Source organism: Myotis yumanensis, unplaced genomic scaffold, assembly GCF_028538775.1.
Source record: "Myotis yumanensis isolate MYYU_CA2020_CCGP unplaced genomic scaffold, mMyoYum1.0.hap1 SCAF_2, whole genome shotgun sequence".
Taxonomy (NCBI): domain Eukaryota; kingdom Metazoa; phylum Chordata; class Mammalia; order Chiroptera; family Vespertilionidae; genus Myotis; species Myotis yumanensis.
Window position 1 is genome coordinate 188,730,325 of NW_027223753.1, and position 24,382 is coordinate 188,754,706.

Sequence of the window (24,382 nt, forward strand, 5' to 3'; positions counted from 1 at the left end):
TAAATGGGTATTTTCCTTTCTTGTTTTTACTGTTAATTTGATTAACTGTGATTATAATACTTTTTTTACAATGTATTTGTAAATAAAATACGCTAGTAGTTATAACATATACTTAGCTTACAATTACATTTCTACTTATAACAAACTCATACAGCTTAATGCAGGGCATAAGAAGGATTCACACCCAAAGTTTCTAAAAAGTCTAATGAAACATCTTTGAAAATAATGCAAGAATATTGAATTGTATCATATATTATAGACATTCAATAAATGAAACTATGAATAGTTTTGTCTGCCATACATACACAGCTGTAAAAGCAAAATTTCAAAAGAATGCTTGTAATTCAAAAAGTGGTAAGGCGTCAAATTGAGAGCTGGGTGGAACATATGAATCACTGAGAACCACCGCAAAGCCTATGGCTTTTTGTAGTAACTGAATAGTCGTATTCTAGTATTTTTACGTGATCAAAGTCACTTTGTAGGTGTGATCAAAAATTATAAATTATAAATTGATGAAACATTGAAAAGCTGTCATTACATATAATCCTATACAGTGGGGCCCTGACTTACGAGTGTCCCGACTAACGAGTTTTTCGAGATACGAGCCGTCTCTCGGCCGATTTTTTGCTTTGAGTTGCGAGCTAAAATTCGGGTTACGAGCCAGCTTCAGATATCCCACCGCTAGTTGGCGCAGTGAACGTCACAGTGAACGCCACAACATCAGCCCAGCATCACGTGTCTCACTCGTTCACTTTTTGATTTGACATACGAGTAATTTGAGTTATGAGCTCTGTCATGGAACGAATTAAACTTGTAAGTCAAGGCCTCACTGTATAATAAAGAGGTAATATGAAATTGACCATCACACCCTCCCACATGATGGCCGCACCCACGTGGACACAAGATGGCCACCACAAGATGGCCCGCAGGGGAGGGCAGTTGGGGGCGACCAGGCCTGCAGGGGAGGTCAGTTAGGGGAGACCAGGCCAGCAGGGGAGGGCAGTTGGGGGTGGCTGGGCTGGCAGGGGAGGGCAGTTGGGGGCCATCAGGCCAGCAGGGAAGCAGTTAGGTGTCAATCAAGCTCACAGGAGAGTGGTTAAGGGCTGATCAGGCTGGCAGGCAGGCGAGCGGTTGGGAGCCAGCAGTCCCGGATTGTGAGAGGGATGTGTGGGATTGGGCCTAAACCGGCAGTCGGACATCCCCCAAGGGGTCCCAGATTGGAGAGGGTGCATGAATTTTGTGTACTGGGCCTCTAGTATTCATAGTATTCACTCAGGATCTAATTAGAGGCTTAGAAAATGAAGCTAAGAAAAATTTATCTTAAATTAAATTGACAAGAAATTTAAGTACTGAATATTTCATGTTCATATTTTAAAAATTTGTCAAGTCCTGGCCAGTGTGGCACAGTTGATTGAGCATCGTCCTTTGCACCAAAAGGTCACTGGTTCGATTCCTCTTCAGGGTACATGCCCAGGTTTTGGGTTTGATCCCTGGCCTGGGTGCTTATGGGAGGAAACTGGTCACTGTTTCTTTCTCTCTTTCGCTCTCTCCCTTCCTCTCTCTCTAAAATAAATAAAAACATATTTAAAAAAAGAAATTTGTTGATATACCTCAAAAAGAGAGAAATAAAAGCCAAAATGTCATACCATAATAAAATTCCCCTTGTTGGTACATCATTGGAATTTGGACTTCACTTTCATCATCTTTAGTGAAGGAAAAGGTTCTAGTATTTTCTGGTCTAAATTGTGACTTCCAGTTACCCTTGAAATAGACAGCATTGATGAGGGCCAGATGAGTGACAGCAGCAAAATCTCTTGGGGATACCAAATCTTTCAACAGACCTATTCAGGAAAAATAAATGGATGAAAATTAATATTAAATTAGAAGATGAAAGGGGATCAAAGATGATCAAATTACCATCCAATAGAGTGATTCAGAAAAACTCTATACCATTACTAAATTTATAATAAACTTTAAAAATACCTTACTTTCAAAAGAAAAATGTTACACACACACACACACACACACACACACACACACACACAATTATATCTTAAGGGTATCTAAAATAGCCACACCACCTAAAATAACACAATTGTAGATACTTGCACCAACTGCAGAACTACTTGCAGAAGAATCTCAGGCTTCAACCCTTTCTAGTTGCAATGATGTATGTAACACTCAGCACAGAGAACACTCAACAAATGATGCCAGGTTTATTCTTGAACATTGTCCATGATTAAAATGTCATTCAATTCAAACATGCCCCGTGTACATTGGATAGCTTTCTACCAAATATAACAACTGCTTTGACCAGGTAAAAACAGGTAAGTGAAAGCCAATTTAACTTGTGATGCTTTATTTTTCTATCACATATATTCCTTTCTGAATCTATTTTGAAAGACACTGGATCTTTGTTGATAAGTGTTTAAAAAGAGTTTGGAGCCCTAGCCAGTTTGGCTCAATGGATAGAGCATCAGCCATTGGACTGAAGGGTCCCAGGTTCGATTCTGGTCAAGGGCACGTACCTAGGTTGCAGGCTCAATCCCTGGCCTTGTGGGGGCATGTGTGGGAGGCAAACAAAAGATGTGTCTCTCTCACATAGATATTTCTCTCTCTGTTTCTCCCCTTCTCTTCCACTCTCTCTAAAAATTAATGGAAAAATATCCTCAAGTGAGGGTTAACAAACAAACTAAAAGAGTTTGGAAACAAACAGCTTTTAATAATTCAATCTATTCCAGGTAGATTAATATTCTTGATTTATTCTTTGAATGTTAAAAAAACAAAATAAATTTCTTTTTCTTACATTTTAATCTCATAGTTGAAAGAGTGATCTTAGTGAGAGTAGTCATAGAGAAAAAGTAATATCATAGTAAAAAACATAGGACCAAATTTTGCTCTGTAATCTCTCATTTTATTAACTATTGTATTTCTGAGCTTAGGAATGTGCTTCAGTTTTGGGGGATTGGTAGGAATAGCACATGTCATCAGGGTTTTTTGTTGCTGTTTCAACATAAAATTTAATAGATTAACATTATTTGGGGAATTTAACAATATGAATTAATTTAATGAACAGCTGTAGTAAAACTACGTTAAATTTGGTCTCATTTTTTAGATTCTAATTTCATTTTTATGGTAAAATTAGAAAATAGGATTATAAGATATGAAACATTTGGAAAACTGAAATACATTTAGAATACATGAATTAAAAATAAAATTTTAAATTCATACATCTCTTTCTAATTTCTCTCCATTTATTTGTGCTTAAAGTGGGCTGCTCTTTTTTAAAGGAATCTTATACAATTTTTTGATGACCAATCAAGTCTTGTGAAGCCAACAAAAAAAAAAATCTTTAAACTCTGACTTTTAACTCTCTTATTTTATTTTAATCATAAGATAGCCACCACCAACTGCCATTCCAATCAGTATCTAATTTATTAAATAGCTCAAGCAAAGTTCCATACCATAGCTAAGATGACTACACAGGAAAAACCCATCAACTGGCGAGTGTTAATCTATCAGCATCAAAATTCTAGGCATGGCAAAAGACTATACTTATTTCTCAAATGTTTATTCATAAGCAGTGCTTCCAAAAAGACTTCAATCTATGTAGAATAATTATTAGATACTTAACTAAATTCTATATAATATACAAAATAGAAAAGGAATGAGGAGACAAATAATTTCAGGACTAAGGAGAGAGTCAAAACTAAGCTATTTGAGAAAGAAAAGAAGAAAATGACATACTATTTGTGTTATTCTCCACCCACTTATTGATGTGGTTGGCCACAGCAATATTTTGACTGAAGTCCACATGATTTACTTCCGCATTAAAATATTTTTTCATCATTTGCAAAAATTCATCATTGATGTGAAATTCATTTTGCACAAAGAGGGAACTGGCAATTTTCAGCACATACTGGCTCTTTTCAGCAGTGACCATGTTAGAAAATTCCTTCAAGAAAGAAAATTCTTCACCTGCAAAATAACATAGGGTAAGTTTAATAGTGGGACAAACAGAATGTACGGGCAGTAAAAACACAGCTAACGACCCAGGGGAAAAGCACTCGCTTATTCTCCACATTAAACATGGCAAGGAAGTTCAATATTTCTGTGATTTCTAGATGTTCAAATGAACAGATTTGAACTTTAGTGTTATCAACCGATATCATTTTTCATTTTAATCGATATCTTGGTAGAATCTATCAAGTAAAGATTTTTTGGTTGTTTACTTTCAAAGTACTTAGGTTACTTTCATTAAATTAGTCTTACGTTGATCAGAAATAAGAATTAAGTTTAATTTTCTAGCTTAAAAATTACTCCTTTAAATTTACTTTTACTAGACTTTTTTAAAACCTTATAACTAGAAAATCCTTTATAAATTGTTTTAGTTCTTAACTGTTTAATGAGTTAATTCACATGTATATTAGAAACATTAAAATAGAAATCATATACCATGTCAAACTGATTACAAAATACCTTTTCGCTACAAATTTTTTACTATATATAAGTCTCATAATAATGAAAACATGATTTTACGCAAAAAAAAAAATCTGATATTCTTAGAGAATCATGTTTCTTTTCTTTGTAGCACTCATCACAGTTGTAAAGTTTCATTTACTTATATGAGAATTGATTACATATGTCTCTCCATCTAGACTTAAAATTCAGAGCAAGAACCATGCTTGCTTTTGTTTATCACAATAAGATTTATTTAAATATTATTATTATTATTATTATTCATACATAATTTCTTTTAATTAACTCAGCCAGGGATGGAACCCAGAATTAACTCCTTTCTTGGGTTTCCTAACGTTTCTCCTAGCCATACCATATCAATGAGAATACTTTCTTGCTGTGTGAAATACTGCCGTCTCTGGCATAAGGCAACACAACTGAGCTAAAAGTTAAAGTTAAACCATCCTGAGAAATCAAACCTAAGCATACTTACCGTGTTTCAGCCTGTCATATCCCATTGAATGACGGATTTCTTTCAGGGTAGACCCTTGGGCCCCCAGTTCCATCATTCCCATAGCAAGGGTGACGCTCAATGGAGAGAAAAGAATATTTTCATCTTCTCCAGTGGCTCGAAGGTGATTATACATAGTCACCGAGAACTCAGCAATGGTTTCATCAGGGAAAGTGGTCCCTACGGCCAAACTTTGCAGAAGCAGCAAAGAGAAGAGCCCAAGGAAAGCCATGTTGGAAGAGTTTCAATCCTGGAGAACAGTAATTTACATAGTAATTATCTCAGGAAAATAAAGAGAGGACTATATATAGGAATTCTTTTTTAGTAAAGTTGTAAAGCAAACCAAAAGTTTTTAAACATATACAGTATTAATATCTCTATAACAAAAGCCCCACTAAAGGATATTTTGGAATGACCTCCCTTTTGTTTTGCTTAATCCCTTCACCTTTTATATCCAGCACCACAATCTCCCCTTTCCTCTGACAGCTGTCAGTCTGTTCTCTATAAGGAAGGTCCTGTTTTTCAAAAGTCAATTCATAGTCAATTGAATAAATAACATTGCTAAGTTCTGCGGATACCCTCAGAAACAAGATGGCCCTGGACCCCACCTTCATGGGTTAAGATTATGTATAGATACATATACAACAAGTAATGATAGGTTGTGTTTTTTGGAGGTAATCAATTCATTTTTCTTTTTTTTCTTTCTTTTTTTTTATTGCTTAAAGCATTACAAAGGGTATTACATATGTGTCCTTTTTTTCCCCCCGCCCTTGACAATACCCCGGCTTCCCCTACCCCCCAGTGTCTTATGTCCATTGGTTATGCTTATATGCATGCATAAAAGTCCTTCGGTGATCTCTTAACCCCCTCCCTCCTGCCCCCCAACCCTCTCCGGCCTTCCTGCTGCAGTTTGACAATCTGTGTGAGGCAGCTCTGGCTCTGTATCTATTATTGTTCAAAAGTTTATAATGGTCTCTATTATCCATGAATGAGTGAGATCATGTGGTATTTTTCCTTCATTGACTAGCTTATTTCACTTAGCATAATGCTCTCCAGCTCCATCCATGCCATTGCAAATTGTAAGAGTTCCTTCTTTTTTACAGCAGCATAGTATTCCATCATATAGATGTACCACAGTTTTCTAATCCATTCATCTACTGATGGGCACTTAGGCTGTTTCCAGATCTTAGCTATGGTGCATTGTGCTGCTATGAACATATGGGTGCATATATCCTTTCTGATTGGTGTTTCTGGTTTCTTGGGATATATTCCTAGAAGTGGGATCACAGGGTCAAATGGGAGTTCCATTTCCAGTTTTTTGAGGAAACTCCATACTGTCTTCCATAGTGGCTGCACCAGTCTGCATTCCCACCAGCAGTGCACGAGTGTTCCTTTTTCTCCACATCCTCTCCAGCACTTGTCGTTTGTTGATTTGTTGATGATAGCCAGTCTGACAGGTGTGAGATGGTACCTCATTGTTGTTTTGATTTGCATCTCTCGGATGATTAGTGACTTTGAGCATGTTTTCATATGTCTCTTGGCTTTCTGAATGTCCTCTTTTGAAAGGTGTCTATTTAGATCCTTTGCCCATTTTTTGATTGGATTGTTTATCTTCTTTTTGTTAAGTTGTATGATTTCCCTATAAATTTTGGAGATTAGGCCCTTATCAGATATGACGTTGGCAAATATGTTTTCCCATGAAGTGGGTTTTCTTGTTGTTTTGTTGATGGTTTCTTTTGCTGTGCAGAAGCTTTTTATTTTGATGTGGTCCCATTTGTTCATTTTCTCTTTAGTTTCAACTGTCCTAGGAGCTGTATCAGTGAAGAAATTGCTTTGGCATATGTCTGAGATTTTGTTGCCTTTGGATTCTTCTAGAATTGTTATGGTTTACTGTCGTACATTTAAGTCCTTTATCCATTTTGAGTTTATTTTTCTGTATGGTGTAAGTTGGTGGCCTAGTTTCATTTTCTTGCATATATCTGTCCAATTTTCCCAACACCATTTATTGAAGAGACTATCTTGGCTCCATTGTATGTTCTTGCCTCCTTTGTCAAATATTAATTGAGCATATTGGTTCGGGCCGATTTCTGGGGTCTCTATTCTATTCCATTGATCTATATGTCTGTTCTTGTGCCAGTACCAGGCAGTTTTGAGAACAGTGGCTTTGTAATACAGCTTGATATCTGGTATTGAGATCCCACCTACTTTGTTCTTTCTCAGGATTGCTGCAGCTATTCGGGGTCTTTTTTTATTCCAGATGAATTTTTGGAAAGTTCGTTCTAGATCTGTGAAGTATGCCGTTGGTATTTTAATGGGAAGTGTATTGAATTTATAGATTGCTTTGGGTAGTATGGATATTTTAATGATGTTGATTCTACCAATCCATGAATATGGTATGTTCTTCCATCTCTTTATGTCTTCCTCTATCTCTTTTTTCAACGTCCTGTAGTTTTCTGAGTAGAGGTCTTTTACCTCTTTAGTTAAGCTTATTCCTAGGTAGCTTAATTTTTTTGGTGCGATGGTAAATGGGATTGTTTTTATAATCTCTCTTTCTGAAAGCTCACTATTGGTGTATAGAAATGCCTCAGATTTCTTGGCACTAATTTTGTATCCTGCTAGTTTGCCAAATTCATGTATTAAGTCTAGTAGTTTTTTGACAGAGTCTCTAGGGTTTTGTATGTATAATATCATGTCGTCTGCAAATAAGGACAGTTTTACTTCCTCTTTTCCAATTTGGATGCCTTTTATTTCTTCTTCTTGTCTAATTGCAATGGCTAATACTTCCAGGACTATGTTGAACAGGAGTGGTGAGAGTGGGCATCCTTGTCTTGTTCCTGTTCTTAGGGGAAATGGTGTTAGTTTTTGTCCATTGAGTATGATGTTGGCTGTGGGCCTGTCATATATGGCTTTTATTATGTTGAGGTATGATCCTTCTACTCCCACCATGCTGAGAGTTTTTATCAAAAATGGGTGTTGGGGAGAGGATCGAAGATGGCGGCATAGGTAAACACTGGAGATTGCCGCCGTAAACAACCACTTCAAAAATACAACTAAAAGTCGGAACGGACATCAACCAGAACCTCAGGAAGGCTGGCTGAGGAGAGACTCTTCAACTAGAAGCAAAAACAACAGCATTCGGACGCTCAGAGGAGGCGTAGTGTGGAAAATTTAAAGGTACGGTGGTGCGGTGGTGAGGTGGTGCGCGCGCAAAGCGGGCTGGCGGCTGAGGGCGCGGTTGTCGTTTTCAATCAGGAGTCAGTCTCAGACTCTGGGCTACAGATCCGGGCGAGTCTCTAGGGACCCAGACTCAAACGGGAGAAGCGGGACTGTCTGGCTACGGCCCCTCCGAGGTTTGCAGCAGTTGCTGGGACAGAGAGGCAGAACCCCTGGGGACGGACTGAGAGCGGCCATAGCGGCTCCCTCCCCCCGCCCTGTTGATCCCGCCCGCCCAAGCCCTGCGCACAGCCATTTGCCGATCGCCTCAGGCAAAGACTGGATTAGCGCCTCCCCAGAAGACAGACGTTTTCCGCACAGCTGATTCCTACAGCCAGTCGGCCTGGTGGTCAAATCCCTCTAGTGTTAACTACAACAATTAAGGCTTGGCTAGAACAAGACTGCGCACAGAGACCACAAGGGGGAGCACCAAGAAAGCATAAAAGATGCGGAGACAAAAAAACATGACAGAAATGGAGGATATGGAGCTAAGAATCGCAATTTTGAGGGCTTGCCATAAATTTGTGCAGAGCCTCACGAAAACTAATGAGACCCTCGATGCTACGATAAAGAAATTAGAAAGTAAGCATACACAGACTGAAATAAAGAATGTTATACCCAATAGCAGACCAGAGGAGCTCAAGAATCAAACCAAAGATTCGACAAAAAACACCCAATTGGAAAAGCAAAATGAAAAAAGAATCCGAAAGTGTGAAGATAGTGTAAGGAGCCTCTGGGACAGCTTTAAGCGGTCTAATATCAGAATTATTGGAGTGCCAGAAGATGAGAGACAGCAAGATATTGAAAACCTATTTCAAGAAATAATGGCAGAAAACTTCCCCCACCTGGAGAAAGAAATGAACTTACAGGTTCAAGAAGTGCAGAGAACCCCAAACAAAAGGAATCCAAAGAGGACCACACCAAGACACATCATCATTAAAATGCCAAGAGCAAAAGACAAAGAGAAAATCTTAAAAGCAGCAAGAGAAAGAGTCTCAATTACCTACAAGGGAATACCCATACGACTGTCAGCTGATTTCTCAACAGAAACTTTGCAGGCCAGAAGGGAATGGCAAGAATTATTCAAAGTGCTGAATACCAAGAACCTACAACCAAGATTACTTTATCCAGCAAAGCTATCATTCAGAATTGAAGGTCAGATAAAGAGCTTCACAGATAAGGAAAAGCTAAAGGAGTTCACCACCGCCAAACCAGTATTATATGAAATGCTGAAAGGTATCCTTTAAGAAGAGGAAGAAGAAGAAAAAGGTAAAGATACAAATTATGAACAACAAATATGCATCTATCAACAAATGAATCTAAGAATCAAGTGAATAAATAACCTGATGTACAGAATGAACTGGTGATTATAATAGAATCAGGGACATAGAAAGGGAATGGACTAACTATTCTTGGGGAGAAAAGGGGTGTGGGAGATGCGGGAAGTGACTGGACAAAAATCATGCACCTATGGATGAACACAGTGGGTGGGGAGCGAGGGTGGAGGGTGGGGTGGGAGCTGGAAGGAGGGGAGTTATGGGGGGAAAAAAGAGGAACAAATGTAATAATCTGAACAATAAAGATTTTAAAAAAAAATGGGTGTTGGATTTTGTCAAATGCTTTTTCTGCATCAATTGATATGACCATGTGGTTTTTTTCTTTCAATTTGTTTATGTGATGTATCACGTTTATTGATTTGCGTATATTGTACCATCCTTGCATCCCTGGGATAAATCCTACTTGGTCATGATGTATGATCTTTCTGATGTACTGCTGGATCCGATTTGCTAAGATTTTGTTGAGGATTTTAGCATCTATGTTCATGAGGGATATTGGCCTGTAATTCTCTTTCATTGTGTTGTCTTTACCTGGTTTTGGTGTTAGGGTGATGCTGGCTTCATAGAATGAGCTTGGAAGTGTTCCTTCCTCTTGAATTTTTTGTAGTAGTCTGAGGAGGGTAGGTTTTCGTTCTTCCTTGAATGTTTGGTAAAACTCCCCTGTGAAGCCGTCTGGTCCTGGGCTTTTGTTTGCTGGAAGCTTTTTGATGACTGCTTCAATTTCTTCCATAGTTATTGGCCTATTGAGATTTTTAGATTCTTCCTGATTGAGTTTTGGAATGTTGTATTTTTCTAGGAATTTGTCCATTTCCTCCAGGTTGTCTAGTTTGTTGAAGTAGAGCTGTCCATAGTATTGTTTAACAATCATTTGTATTTCTGTGGGGTCTGTTGTTATTTCGCCTCTATCGTTTCTGATTTTGTTTATTTGGGTCCTCTCTCTTTGCTTCTTGGTGAGCCTGGCTAGAGGTTTGTCAATCTTGTTTATCCTTTCAAAGAACCAGCTCTTGGTTTCATTGATTTTCTGTATTATCTTTTTGGTCTCTATGTCATTTATTTCTGCTCTAATCTTTATTATCTCCTTCCTTCTGCTCACTCTGGGGTTTTCTTGTTGCTCTCTTTCTAATTCTTTGAGTTGTAGAGTTAGGTGATTTACTACCATTTTTTCTTGCTTTTTGAGATAGGCCTGTAGAGCTATAAACTTCCCTCTCAGGACTGATTTCATTGCGTCCCATAGGTTTTGGATTGTTGTGTTGTCATTGTCATTAGTTTCCAGGATGCGTTTAATTTCTTCTTTGATCTCATTAGTAACCCAATCAATATTTAATAACATGCTATTCAGCTTCCAAGTGTTTGAGTATTTTGGGTTGGTTTTTTTTTTGTAGTTCATTTCTAATATTATGCCATCGTGATCTGAGAAGATGCTTGGTATGATTTCAATCTTCTTGAATTTGGGGAGACTTTGTTTGTGACCCAATATGTGGTCTATTTTTGAATATGTCTTATGAGCCCTTGAGTATGTATATTCCGTGGCTTTGAGGTGAAGTGTTCTGAAGATGTCAATTAAGTCCATCTGATCAAGTGAATCATTTAGGGTTGCTGTTTCTTTGCTGATTGTTTGTCTAAAGGATTTATCCAGAGATGTCAGTGGTGTATTAAAGTCCCCTACTATGATTGTATTGCTGTCGATCTCTCCTTTGATATCTTCTAGGAGTTTTTTTATGTATTTGGATGCTCCTGCATTGGGTGCATAAATGTTTACCAGGGTTATATCTTCTTGTTGTATTGATCCCTTTAGTATTATGAAGTGGCCTTCCTTATCTCTGGTTATGGCCTTCACTTTGAGGTCTATTTTGTCCGATATAAGTATTGCTACCCCAGCTTTCTTTTCCTTTCCATTTGCCTGGAAGATATTTTTCCATCCCTTCACTTTCAGTCTGTGTGAGTCCCTTCTAATGATGTGGGTCTCTTGTAGACAGCAAATGTATGGGTCATGTTTTTTTATCCATTCAGTCACTCGATGTCTTTTGGTTGGAGCATTTAGTCCGTTTACGTTTAAAGTTATTATTGAAAGGTACTTGTTTGTAGCCATTTCTTTTTTTGTGTGTGGCTGTTTTCTTTCTGAGCTTTTTATTTCTTCTTTTTACACCAGTCCCTTTAGCATTTCTTGCATTGTTGGCTTGGTGGTGATAAACTCCCTTAGACTTATTTTGTCTGTGAAGCTTCTTATTTCCCCTTCAAATTTGAATGATAGCCTTGCTGGATAGAGTATTCTTGGATTCAGTCCTTTGCTTTGCATCACTTTGTAGATTTCCGTCCATTCTTTTCTGGCCTGATGTGTTTCTGTTGAGAAATCATTTGATAGTCTAATGGGAGATCCCTTGTATGAAACTTTCCATCTCTCTCTTGCAGCCTTTAAGATTCTCTCTTTGTCCTGAAAACTTGCCATGGTAATTATGATGTGTCTTGGTGTGGGTCTTTTCGGGTTCACTTTGTTTGGGACTCTCTGTGCTTGTGTGACTTTTTTCTTCCCCACCTCAGGGAAGTTTTCTGATATTATTTCTTCGAATAGGTTTTCTAATCCTTGTTCCTCTTTCTGTTGTTCTGGCACCCCTATTATTCGTATGTTGTTTCGCTTCATGTTGTGCCAAAGCTCCCTTAGGCTCTCCTCCTGTCTTTTAATTTTTTTCTCCAATTGCAGTACAGTTTGAGTGTGTTTTGCTTTCTTGTCTTCTAATTCACTAATTTGGTCCTCCGCTTCTCCTAGTCTACTGTTGATGCTTTCAATGGTGTTTTTTATTGGAGCTATATCGCTCTTCATTTCTTGTTGGATCTTACATAAGTTATTGATTTTTTTCATCTGTTTCTTCTTCCTTCTTGCATAAGCTGTTGATTTTTTCATCTGTTTCTTCTTGCTTCTTGAATAAGTTGTTGACTTTTTCCTCTGTCCGGTGTATGCACTCTAGGACCCTTATTCTGAATTCTTTTCCTGTCATGTTGCATGCCTCTGTATCACTTAGCTGCTTTTCTGGCGAGTCCTCCTTTTCTTTCCTTTGGGGGTTTCTTTGCCTACCCATGTTTGATCTCGCTGACATATGTAGATGTTGAGTCGTTCAGTGGCTGCTCCCTGGGTGGCAGGGGCTCCTTGGGTTGTGATTTCTGCTCGGACGGTTGCGGTAGCAGCTGCTTCCCAGTTGGAAGCAGCTCCTCTGGTGGGTGCTGTTCACAGCTGTTGTGGCTCTTCTGGCTGGTGGGGGGGGGCTTCACGTACAGCTGCTGTTCCTCAGACAGAGGGTGTGGTGATCAGGAGGCTGCGGTGATCAGGGGGCTGCTGTTGCTTGGATCTGCTGCGTTGATTTAAAGGCACAAAATACAACACAACAAGGCACAACGTACCAGGTACTGAACACAAGTATATTCACGATATTAATAACCCCAAATAAAGGTGACCACCCGAATTAAGAGAATTAGAGGATAAGGAAGAAAGAAGAGAAGAAGATAAAAGAGAGAAAAGAAAAGAAAAATAAGAAAAAAACAAACAAAAAAGTAGTGCAAAAATAGAATTGGGAAAAAGGAGGGGGGGAAAAAAAGAAAAAAAAAAGAGCGAAAAGAGAGAATGAAGTAGAAGTGGGGAAGAGACTATTTGTATGAGGAGCAAACTCCCATAGAACTGCCACTATTCTCAACAAATTCCAGCAACAGATTCCTGGAGATGAATGCAAACTACAAACCACCAATAATATCAAGAGGGGTAAGGGGAAACAGAAGCACAAAAATAACCCGGGGGGGAGGGAAGAAGGGAAAAACCAGCAGAAAAAGAAAAAGAAAAACAACCTCACAACCAGTCCTAAAAAAGAAAAAGAAAAAACACAAAACAAAACAAACAAAGAAATTTTAAAAAAAAACCAATATATTCAACAATCAAGAAAACAATCGAAAGATAAGAGAAAAAAATGTTTGGAAAGTGAAGAAGGATAAAGAATAGGTGTATAAGGATTTAGAGCAGTGGATTGGAAATAGGATATATAAGTAGGGTGGAATTAGACAGGGGGTAAAAAGACGGAATTGGGAAAATCTAAAGTAGGAATACTGTAAGAGAAACAGGACACCAAAAGGGGAAAAGTGAGGAAGAGGGTTTTAGCAAAGGTGAAATTGAGATAGGGAAAATTAATGCTAAAGGAATGATGAAAATAGAATGGAGAACACTAATCCCAAAAGAAAATAAAGAAAAAATAAAATGGCACTTTAAAAAATGGTAAAATGGTAGCAGTAATAATACTGGTTAAATATAAAAATGTAGTAATTGAAAGGGTAAAATCAGGCGATAGAAAAAGAAGAAAAAGAAAAAAAAATTGGTTTTAGTAAAAAGGCGAAAAAAAAAAAAAAAAGAAAAAATTTGCAGTAGTGATGGTCTTTCGGTTCTTCTACTCTTCAGCCTGATTCGCCTTAGTCCTCCCAGGAATTTAGGAGAGTGTTGAATTTCCCTGCATTACACTGTTCATCCGTGTTGTAAATCACAGTCCTGATTTTAAGGCAGGCTGTATTTGTGATCCAGTCTGCCTTAATTTGTATTCACCTAAGAGTCAGTTTGTGGCTCAGCCTCTGGGTGGCAGTGTTTTTGGGTTGGCCTCTGAGGCTATACAGCTTCTCTATCCTTTTTTAATCATTACCCTGCTCTGTGTTGTTGGTGGGACTGAAAGTCCCTCTATAGGCCAGACCCTGGTTACTCCCAGGGACTAATCAGCTTATTTTAATCTTTTATCTCATACAGGGTGGAATCTGGGTGTGGCTGTGCTCCTTGCCTGGGGGGCTGGGGGGAGGAATTCCACCCTCTGGAGAGAATGGCTGCCCCAGTCCTGGGCCCAGGGGTGTCTCAGCACTCAATTTGCTGCCACCTCCCCCGGCTCCCCCTCTCTCCTCAGCCTCTCCCCAGATTCCCCTCGTCTGCACCTTCGCCCTCTCTTCAGCACAGGTGAGTGTCTGTATCCGAACTGTCCTATGAGCAGGGTTCAGTGAAAACAAATAAACAAACAAACGCCGGCCAGCCGCAGAAACGCTCCTCTCTTACAGGTCTGGGAAACGCTCCTCTCTTACCAGCACTGCATGATCTGGGAAACGCTCCTCTCTTATGGGCACTGCATGGTCTGGTCAGTTCCTCAGGATGCCCCCTTTAGTCTCAGTTTTCCGCAATCACAAAATCCAAATCTCAAATCTCCCGGTGCCAGCAAACCCGCGGAACTCCTTTCCCCAGTCAAGGGCTGTGTCTGTCCCAAGAGACGCGGCTGTCTGCCATGCGGTCTCCCTCTGACCCTCTGGGCTCAGGTCTGGCAAACTTTCCTGCCCAGATCCCTGGTTTTTAACCTTTCCAGGGGAGCTCTGCCCTTCCTGGCTGCAAGCTGTCTCACCAGCTGAGTAAATTCCCCAATTTGGGGTGGGTGTTATTAGTTTCAGCTGCTTACTCCATTTGCTCCGAGACAAGACCCGGGACGCGTCTGCCTATATCGCCGCCATCTTGCTTCTCCCTCAATTCATTTTTCATAGCCTCAACATATATATTTTGATCGTAGTTTTGAAACAGTTTACTCTAACTTACACAACACTACCTAGATCCAGGACAACTATAATGAAAACCAAAAGATATTCACAGGGTTTAAGATGAACTTGTGAAGTTAGGCATTTGGAAATGCCCCTTGACTCATTCACTACAATTTTTAAAGGTAATGCACCATGCAGCTGGGTTACCAAGTGGTGGGAAGAGATCAGACACACACCTGCCATGGGCCCATTTATTCAGCCCAGCTGCTGAACCCACAGGAAGTGGTAAAGTGGTAACCCAGAGAAAAGGCAGATTTAGCACATCCTTGTTTGCTTTTTCTCTTACACGTCGGTTCCCTATGAGGCTGCTGCTCCCAGTGAAAATCTCAGAGAGGGAAGAACCTCCTAAACACTGTCCTTTTTTTAAAAAAAAAATATTCTTTATTGATTTCAGAGAGGAAGGGAAAGGGAGAGAGAGAGAGAGAGAGAGAGAAATCAATGATGAGAATCATCGATCGGCTGCCTCCAGCACGTCCCCTACTGGGGATCGAGCCCGCAAACCAAGCATGTGTCCTTGGCTGAAATTGAACCTGGGACCCTTCAGTCCGCAGGCCAACGCTCTATCCACTGAGCCAAACCAGCTAGGGCAACACTGTCCTTTTTATACTCAGGACAATGTTACCAAGTCAGCTTATACCAACAAACCGGTGGTTCTACTTATATGAATATTTCTAAATATCAAGCTTATCTGGTTCTTTTTGTTGTTGTTTGTTTTGTTATTCCTCACCTGAGGATATTTTTCCATTTATTGATTTATTGATTTATTTATTTGTTTATTGAGTGAAAGAGAGGGGGCGGGACAGAGAGAAACATGGATGTGAAAAAGACACATCAAATGGTTGCCTCCTGCCCTAACTGGTTTGGCTCAGTGGATAGAGCTTCGGCCTCCAGACTGAGAGGTCCCAGGTTCGATTCCGGTCAAGGGCATGTACCTTGGTTGCGGGCACATCCCCAGTAGGGGGTGTGCAGGAGGCAGCTGATCCATGTGTCTCTCTCATCGATGTTTCTAACTCTCCCTCTCCCTTCCTCTCTGTAAAAAATCAATAAAATATATATTTTTTTAAAAAATGGTTGCCTCCTGCACACACCGAACCAGAGCCGAGGAACCTGCAACCAAGGTATGTGCCCTTGACTAGAATCGAACCTGGGTCCCTTCAGTCCACGGGCCGATGCTCTATCCACTGAGCCAAACAGGCTAGGACACTCATCTGGTTCTTGACCGATTTCTCTTGGGAAAAGAAAGCAGTGTCAGTGCCCAATTTCTGAATAATATTTTTGCCTCTCAGCACATCAGTGTTCCAAAAGACTGGCACACACTGGGGATATGATTTCCTTGTATCCTCACACGTTGTTTCCATAGGTCTCTGAAAGCTAAACTGCTTACTTAAACAATTAAGCAGTTTACTTATTATCCTATATAATAAAAGGGTAATATGCAAATTGACCGAAGGGCGGGATGATGCACACTGACCACCAGGGGGCAGACACTCAATGCAGGAGCTGCCCCAGCCCATAGGCCTTGATCACCCGATCGGAGCCTGCTGGCCAACCTCTGGATCCCTTCCCCTGGCCAGCAGGCTCCGAACGCCTGATGGGGAATGGGGAACCAGGGGTGGGTGGTGGTGGACATGGGTGGCACCAGGCCAAGGCCTCCACTCCACTGGTTCCCCATTAGAGGGCAACTGGCATCGGGGGACGGGGGTGGCAAGTGGGTGGGATGGCCAACCTCTCGGGCCCTCCCCAAGGCCAGCAGGCTCCAATCGCCCGATGGGGAATGGGGAATGGGGGGGGGGGGGGTGGGTGGTGGCAGGGCCAGTGAGTGGGTGGGAATGGCCAACCTCTCAGTTCCTCCCCCAGGCCAGCAGGCTCTGATTGCCAGATGGTGAATGGGGAACCAGGGGAGGGGGGCGGTGGGGTGTGGGGGGCAGCAGCCAGGGAAGATCGCCCTGATCACAGGTCAGGCCTAGGGACCATACCCATGCACAAATTTCATGTGCTGGGCCTCTAGTCTCTCTATATAAAAGCCTAAGCAACTGAACGACCGAACGACCAAACAACCGAATGACCAGTCGCTATGACACGCACTGACCACCAGGGGGTAGATGCTCAACGTGGAAGATGCCCCCTGGTGGTCAGTGTTCTCCCATAGCCAACCTCCTGCAGTCTCTCACCCCCCCAGGTTGCCGGCCCATCGGCCACAATCACTGGTGAGGGTGAGGGACCCCACCCATGCACGAATTTGTGCACTGGGCCTCTAGAGAGAGAGAGAGAGAGAGAGAGAGAGTGTGTGTGTGCGTGTGTATTTTTTTTAACCATCATTAAAACAACATCTAAAGTGATGTTGAGCAAACACATTTGGAAAATTGTTTTTCAATTAGTATGAAATTTTAATAGTCCCCATTACTCAGTGAAGAGAGTGCACATACATTTAACTTAAGAGCAGTGTGTTTTCAACAGATGTTTGAGTCAGAGCTTTCTAATCAGTCGTGTAATATTTAAAATTTCAATGTTAGAGAACTGCCTGTTTAATTTGTAAGTCCTTCACATTTTATGGTTTATTAGTAGTTTTAGACGTCAGTTCTCTTTGACTGAGAGGTTCCAAGTTTCTGCTCCCCCCAACCCCATTTTTAAAAATATACATTTTTATTGATTTCAGAGAGGAAGGGAGAGAGGGAGAGAGAGATAGAAACATCAATTATGAGAAAGAATCATTGATTGGCTGCCTCCTGCACACCCCATACTAGGGACTGAGCCTGAAACCCAGGCATGTGCCCTGACCGGGAATTGAACTGTGACCTCCTGGTTCATAGGTCGACATTCAATCTCTGAGCCACACCAGCTGGGCTTGGTAGTGTTCTCTTACTGCCAGAAAGATACCCAAATCACTAATGCATCTTTGGGTTGCTAGAGGACTCCTGGAAAGAGCATCCATATGTTGGTGAGAGGGCTCTTCCCAGAGCAGTGAGCAGAAGGCCACAGATTTACGTGTTCTGCTAAGGAAACTAGGAACATTATGGCTGTGAATGGTGGGAGTTTGTCATGTCAGGAAACTCCTTAGTAAAGACCTAAAACACTCTGCTCTGAAAACACATAGATTATCCATAATTAAATGATCTCTCCTCCTTTTGAAGGTAAGATTTCCAGCGTGCAAGCAAAACAACCTCTGCTATCCCAGTCCAAACTTTCTGATATCGCCTATCCCATCCCTAATCCCTAGCCCCCTCACTTCTGCTGCCTCTGACTACTCTGTCTGAGTATTTTCTTTTCTCCTAGGGGAGAGGGAAATATTTCCTTTCCTCCTTACACCTTCTAAGTGTAGTTGTTCTCCACGTATCTATTCCTGGCCTCCTCTCTGTAATGTTCTCACTCCCACTGGTGAACTCTCAAAACAAAGATACTTATACTATTATCCAATCATGTTATTCTCAAGTATGTAACATTCTAGCTCTGGCTTTATTTTTATCTTAATTTCTGATGTGCATTGCAAATTGCTCTTGATATATTTAGTCTTTGACTCTTGCCAGCACTTCAAATTCAAGGTGGCACAAATAGGACTCTGTCATCAATCAAACCCATTCTTATTTTCTCTCTCTCTCTTAAAACATCAAAATCCTTGTCTCTTCTCCATCTCATTTCCCCTTATGTTCAATAAACTGTCAACACTTATTCCATACTGCAACCCTGTCACCTCTCCTGTCCACCATCCTGTGGCCATTCCCATGGCCATAGTGACAGTTCTTTCCTTGAATGCATTTTCAAGGACTCCACCAATAGCTCTCAGCCATTCTCCGAATCCCAGCTTACTGCCCTCTTCAACACAACACATGCATAGCCTCCAGGGGAATTGTCTGATGTACTGTTATGAACATGGATTCCTATATTAATAAAATCTCAGGATCTCTCTCATGCCTGTAGACTAAAGCTCACAATCTTTAGTCTCAAATATAACCTACTGCACCTCCTACATGCAGGATAGGAAAGTCATACTATCCTGCATGACTTTCTCCGTACAACTCCCCTTTATGAACCCTGCAATTCTACCCAGATATCCTTTTGCAGTACATATCCCAGAATTTCCCTCTCCTGATGTTGGATTGCATGGTTCGTTTTCTGGAACTAATTCAACCTGATTTCATATGTGCAAATCCTAACCACTCCTCAAGGTTCTGCTCCACTTCCATTTCCTATATGAATACCCTTCTGGTTCTTCAGTTAAAACAATTCCCCCCGCCCCCGCCCCACCTCTGAAATCTTGGCACATTGTCTCTCTACCATAGCACGTACTGCTACTTTCTCTTATTACAGATAATTCCGTACATGCATCATTTCTTTTCCTACACTTTATGAAGGCACAAATGGAAATACATTCATTTTGTATATCTTAAGATAATCAGATAATCAAAATAAGCACCTAATGCATTACACATAGTAGGTGGCAAATAAATATTTGCTGAATTAATAGAGTATGAGATATAAAGATCCACAATGCTGCATTAAAAGGAACAGCAAGAGTAGCTGTTGCTTCTAAATTCCCGAGGCTAATTTAATCTGAGCCCAAAGGTAGTAGCTCATTTCCATTTTTTATTCCTTTTGATAAAGTGTTTCCTTATTGAGTCTGAGACCATCTTTCCAGCCTGACAAAGTGGCACTGTCAGTAATGCTGGCATAATTCAATGGCTGGACATGGGATGCATTAACAAACAAGTGCACCACCTTGAAAAATCACAAAAGGTGCTACCCAAATGTTGCTGTATTAACATTAGTCTACAAAATGCCAGAGCTCCACTATTAATCATAATAACACACTCCAAAATGAGTTACTTTCACTTAGAGCATTATTTTGTAGATTCATTATTTTCAAGCTTCTGTATAAAATGCCTTTGCATAAAAACAAGGATCTGCAGATCCTAGAATAGTAGACAGTGCTGTTGTGCTAGAAAAGGCAGAAATAGCTACACTGTAAATAAACTGCCATTAATTCTTGCATTTCTCTTCTCTGTTGCCCATGGTAGGGTAGGTTGTGGGCATTGTGTGCATGCATACTGCTTTAGAAAACACTTCATTGAAACAGGTCAGGAAGTAAATCTTGTAAATGAGGTCTGAGGAGTCATAAAACTAAAAGATAGCACAATAAAAAGATGGTCTTTTTTAAAACTCCCTTAGTATTCTTATTTATAGAGATGGATTATTCATAAATGCAACTTGCTTTGTTTTGGGGAACCCAATTATTTGATATAAAAATTGTTTCAAATTGTGAGTTGAGAAAAAAAGGTTTTCTTTTGCAGCTGAGAAATATGGCTGAAGAAAGTCATTTTTCCAGCAAAACGAAGACAAACTACCAACTACAGCCATAGGAAATAGTTAAGAGAGATGCCTAATGCAAGAACACAGTCTTGAAGCCCTTTGGCCTATTAATTCTCAGAGTTTTGCATGTAAAGGACTAGTAATTTTTTTAAATTGAAGGAACCAATATAGGGATGCTCAATTTTTATTTTACCAAGTAAATACATTGGGATGGAGGCAAAAAAATAATAATAATAGCCACATAAAAGAACAAACTCACCAGCCACAGAAAAGAATGAACATTTCACCATAAAAATTAGACAGTCCTTTAGAGTGGATATATTTGAATTCATGAAGTTTCACTCCCTTCCCCACTGCCACCCCCATGGTTTAGCACTCGGTGCCTGGAAACCACTGTTGTAACTCTGGTTAGCAAGAGCTCACTTGGTGAAATTTGGAACAGGTTGAAGTCTCCAGGACTTTGTCTCCTGATTTACTAAGAGAAAGGGTTAACCTAGATCAGCCAAGAAGCTGGGAAATTTGTTAAAGAATCTGTCACATACGGACAAAAAAAGTCATTACCTTCTAAAACAATCTGTATTTTAGCAATCTGTAATTTAGCAAATTTCCTCAATTCTATCATGCATGGTGTTCCTTCCCACCACTAATTTTAACTTCTGTGAAATTGGAATAAATCTTGCAATCAATGTCCAAAGAAATCAGCTATTCCTCAGAGAGACAAGCTGTGACACTGCTGTCATTTCCTGTGTAAGTGTCATAGCCTGGACAAATGTGTACTTTCAGCTGCTTGCTTATTGTTGATTCCTCATTTGACTTATTTCCCTTGGCACTGCCTTCCACTGTGGAGTTTTTGCTAAACTTGGATCTAGAAATTGTCCTCAAAGGACTGTACTATAATGGCAGCACTGCAAAGAAAAAGGACCACATATGCAGAAGAGAACAGAAAGGTAGGTGTAAATTTATTGTAAGTTATGCAGCAACTTGAGAAATGAACCAACTGATTTTCTTGTAAAACAACAACCAAATGTTTTACAAGGTTCCAAGAATAGAAGACACAGGCAAGTAGGTAAATTTGTGCCAGAGATAAATCTCTTGTTCTCAGGATATATATACAAAATAACTTTCTGTTGGACATCAAGTAGCACAATTTTAAAGGCAGGAGAATTTGCCAAATCTCTCAAAATAAATCAGTGTTTTGAAAGTGAGAAAGGTGAAGGAGCCAGGCATGCTTTGTGAAAGACTATCGCTCAGTTATTAAACTGACAAAAGCTTCCTGATAACTTTCTAAATTAGCTGTATAAATGTGTGGTGGGTAAGGGTGTGGGGAAGATTAGTAAATTATGAAATGGAAATGTAGAGAATACACCAAAGACATACTTTGGAATTACTTAAGATTATGTTTTTAATGACAAAGGTGCTAAAAGGTTTTGATCAGGAAATCCATTATGAAAAGTTGCATGTCATATGATAAATGATGGCCAAAAGTGAATCAGAAGGATGTTGAGAAGGCTCAAAGTTTGGTTATTAAGGGCATAATATGTTAGGGTCTGAATAAATATACTTCATTGTGCTATTTTCAGAAAGAACTATACATTTTTTCCTTTAAAATTTTTCTTCCAAAAAAGGCGTTACTAAGTTGAGATGTGTCTTAGAATGAAGGGGTTAGAACCAAAGAAATAAAGGCTACAAGGAGGTTTAATTCTATAATCTCGACATCTATAAAATTATTATATACATGATTTAATCCTTTCATCTTTTTCTCTTTCTTTGGCTTCTCCTTCCAGCTATTTACACCACTGTGACTCTTCCCATACTCTCTTACACTTGTCAATAAAATATATCTTTATAATCTTTTTCCTGTTTATTGAATCAAGCAAAAAGCTCACCAGGTATCTCTCAAACAAGAAAGAAATGGCCAGATAAATCAAAGGTACAGAACTATGAGAGAAAGTAACCTATAAATATTTAATTTACCAGAAAAAAAATTATGAAAGACTTGGAAATGGACCAAGATGACTACCAGGTGTCTTTGATGAAAAACGATGTATTATCTAGAACATACCATTCCAGGCTATCAGACTCTATGGGTTTGGGACCCTTCATTATTTTTGAACAATATTACAACTATCTAAGTCTCAGATAATTGATAGTGATGCAAATGATTCTTGTCCATAAAAATTAAATTGTACATGTATGGTTAAATGCAATTGATTATTGTCCTGTGGATACTGACCAGTTTTGCATCTGTTAAGCAAATGTATTCAGTATTCCTGATGGATTTATATTTCAACTGCTTTTTGAATTCTCTCATGAATTCGTTATAACATCTTATTGGTTGTCTCAATAATTAATGAACTAAATAAAATCTTTTCATTTTTATAATTTTATATTTGTATGAGAAGATTATAAACCTTTTAAAAATAATTATCCTTTAAATTGTTAAAGTTAAATTTTTTCTTTCAAGAAATACTTATTTTCATGGGAAACTCAAGTAACCAGAGTAGAAAAGAACTGAAATATTAGCCTTTTCTAAATCACTGAATATTCCTTAATTATTGGTTCAATTGGTAATGTGCCAGTGGTACTCCAAAATGATTCGGAGTAGTACTCTGTGGCTTGGAATTACTGATCACAGAGCAGCTAGCACTGAGCTAGCTACATGCCTATAGTTCTTGGGTATGTTGCAAGCATCCAAGAGTAAGTTTAGGATTGCAAGAGTCTATAGTGGCCCGCTCATTTAGGAACTAACCAGTCCTGGAAATGTTGAAAAACAACAAAGGGAAATGTGGTGCTAAAATTCCCTAGACTTTTTAAAGTGCTTTGGCATATATGAATATATTGTCTGAACTCCTCAGCCTCAAGAGGAGGTTCATTGGAATGAAGATAAATTGTGACTTAGAAGATTCTATTTTGGTGCAAACCCAAGGCTTCCAAGTAGCTTCTGAGTTTTCACAGTAGCCCCCGTGGGACATATCTAGTAGGAAGTCAGGGTCATAGACCTTCAAGAACATTTCACAGCAAAGGTAACCTCTTGGAAAATTGTTTTGACTCAATAACTAGATGCTGAATAAATAAATCTCTGGCTAAATCTTTTCCCACTATAGGCCATAAGAAAATTCTAAAATTAAAAGCCAAAATTCTTGATTACCCTGTGTCCTTCAAAAATATTAGAAGAATGTGGCCCAACAGAACTTTCTGTGATGATAGAAATATTATATATGTATACTTGCCACTGGTGGCTATGGGGTACTTGTAATGTGGCTTAGTGCAAGTGAGAAACAAGAATTTTAATTTTATTTAATTTTACTTAATGTAAATAGCCACCTATGGCTAGTGGTTGTCATATTTGATAGTGCAGGGCTGGAAGAAGGCTAAACAATCTACTCTTCATAACACTGGTTCTTGACCAAATAGCCCATAATGCAAGTGTTTAAAACAGAAAGTGAAAAATTAGTAGCATGAACTCCACAAAAGATGTCTCCTTACCTAAGATGTCTTATTCAGTAACATATTCCCTTTCTTCAGGAGATCTTAACTGATAAAGAGGCTCTATTTTGGAATTCCTAGGGCTTTTGGTTAAAGCTGGTGATTACTGGGGCAAATAAAAATGCCAACCAGAAGCAGTGAGCTGGTAGGTCCCCATCCCTCCTGCAAATGTGATTTGAACTTTCCATAAAATGGTAATGAGTAATTCTGTTTGGCACAATCCTGGAGCTTTTGTGCTTGCCAATGAATGATTTCCTTTGGAATACTGTCAGGAGAGCTAAACAAGTGACACAACAGCCCCAAGGCAAAATTCAATGAGTAGTTTCAGAGAGACCTGTTAAAAAGTCATCATCAATCAAGGTCATGTGTGGCCCAAGGCCATTTTGGAACTAAGCCAGTCATTAATGGTTTTAGCTTGCCCATTAATGTTGTAAGAAATCTATACTAATAGCTCTCTTCCCCAGCCTGTGTGCTTAGCTGT

General features: G+C 39.5%; 1 protein-coding gene across 2 annotated transcripts in view; it reads right to left on the reverse strand.

The window, feature by feature from the left end:
• SERPINI1 (serpin family I member 1) overlaps positions 1-24,382 on the reverse strand; it is an 88,168-nt gene that overhangs the window by 20,939 nt on the left and 42,847 nt on the right. For both annotated transcript variants that reach the window (XM_070406864.1, XM_070406863.1), the window contains exons 2-4: positions 4,952-5,219; positions 3,748-3,978; positions 1,647-1,841 (exon numbers count right to left, since the gene is read on the reverse strand). In XM_070406864.1, coding sequence (XP_070262965.1) covers positions 1,647-1,841; positions 3,748-3,978; positions 4,952-5,201 — 676 coding nt within the window. In that variant the 5' untranslated portion in view covers positions 5,202-5,219. The remainder of the gene's footprint in view (positions 1-1,646; positions 1,842-3,747; positions 3,979-4,951; positions 5,220-24,382) is intronic.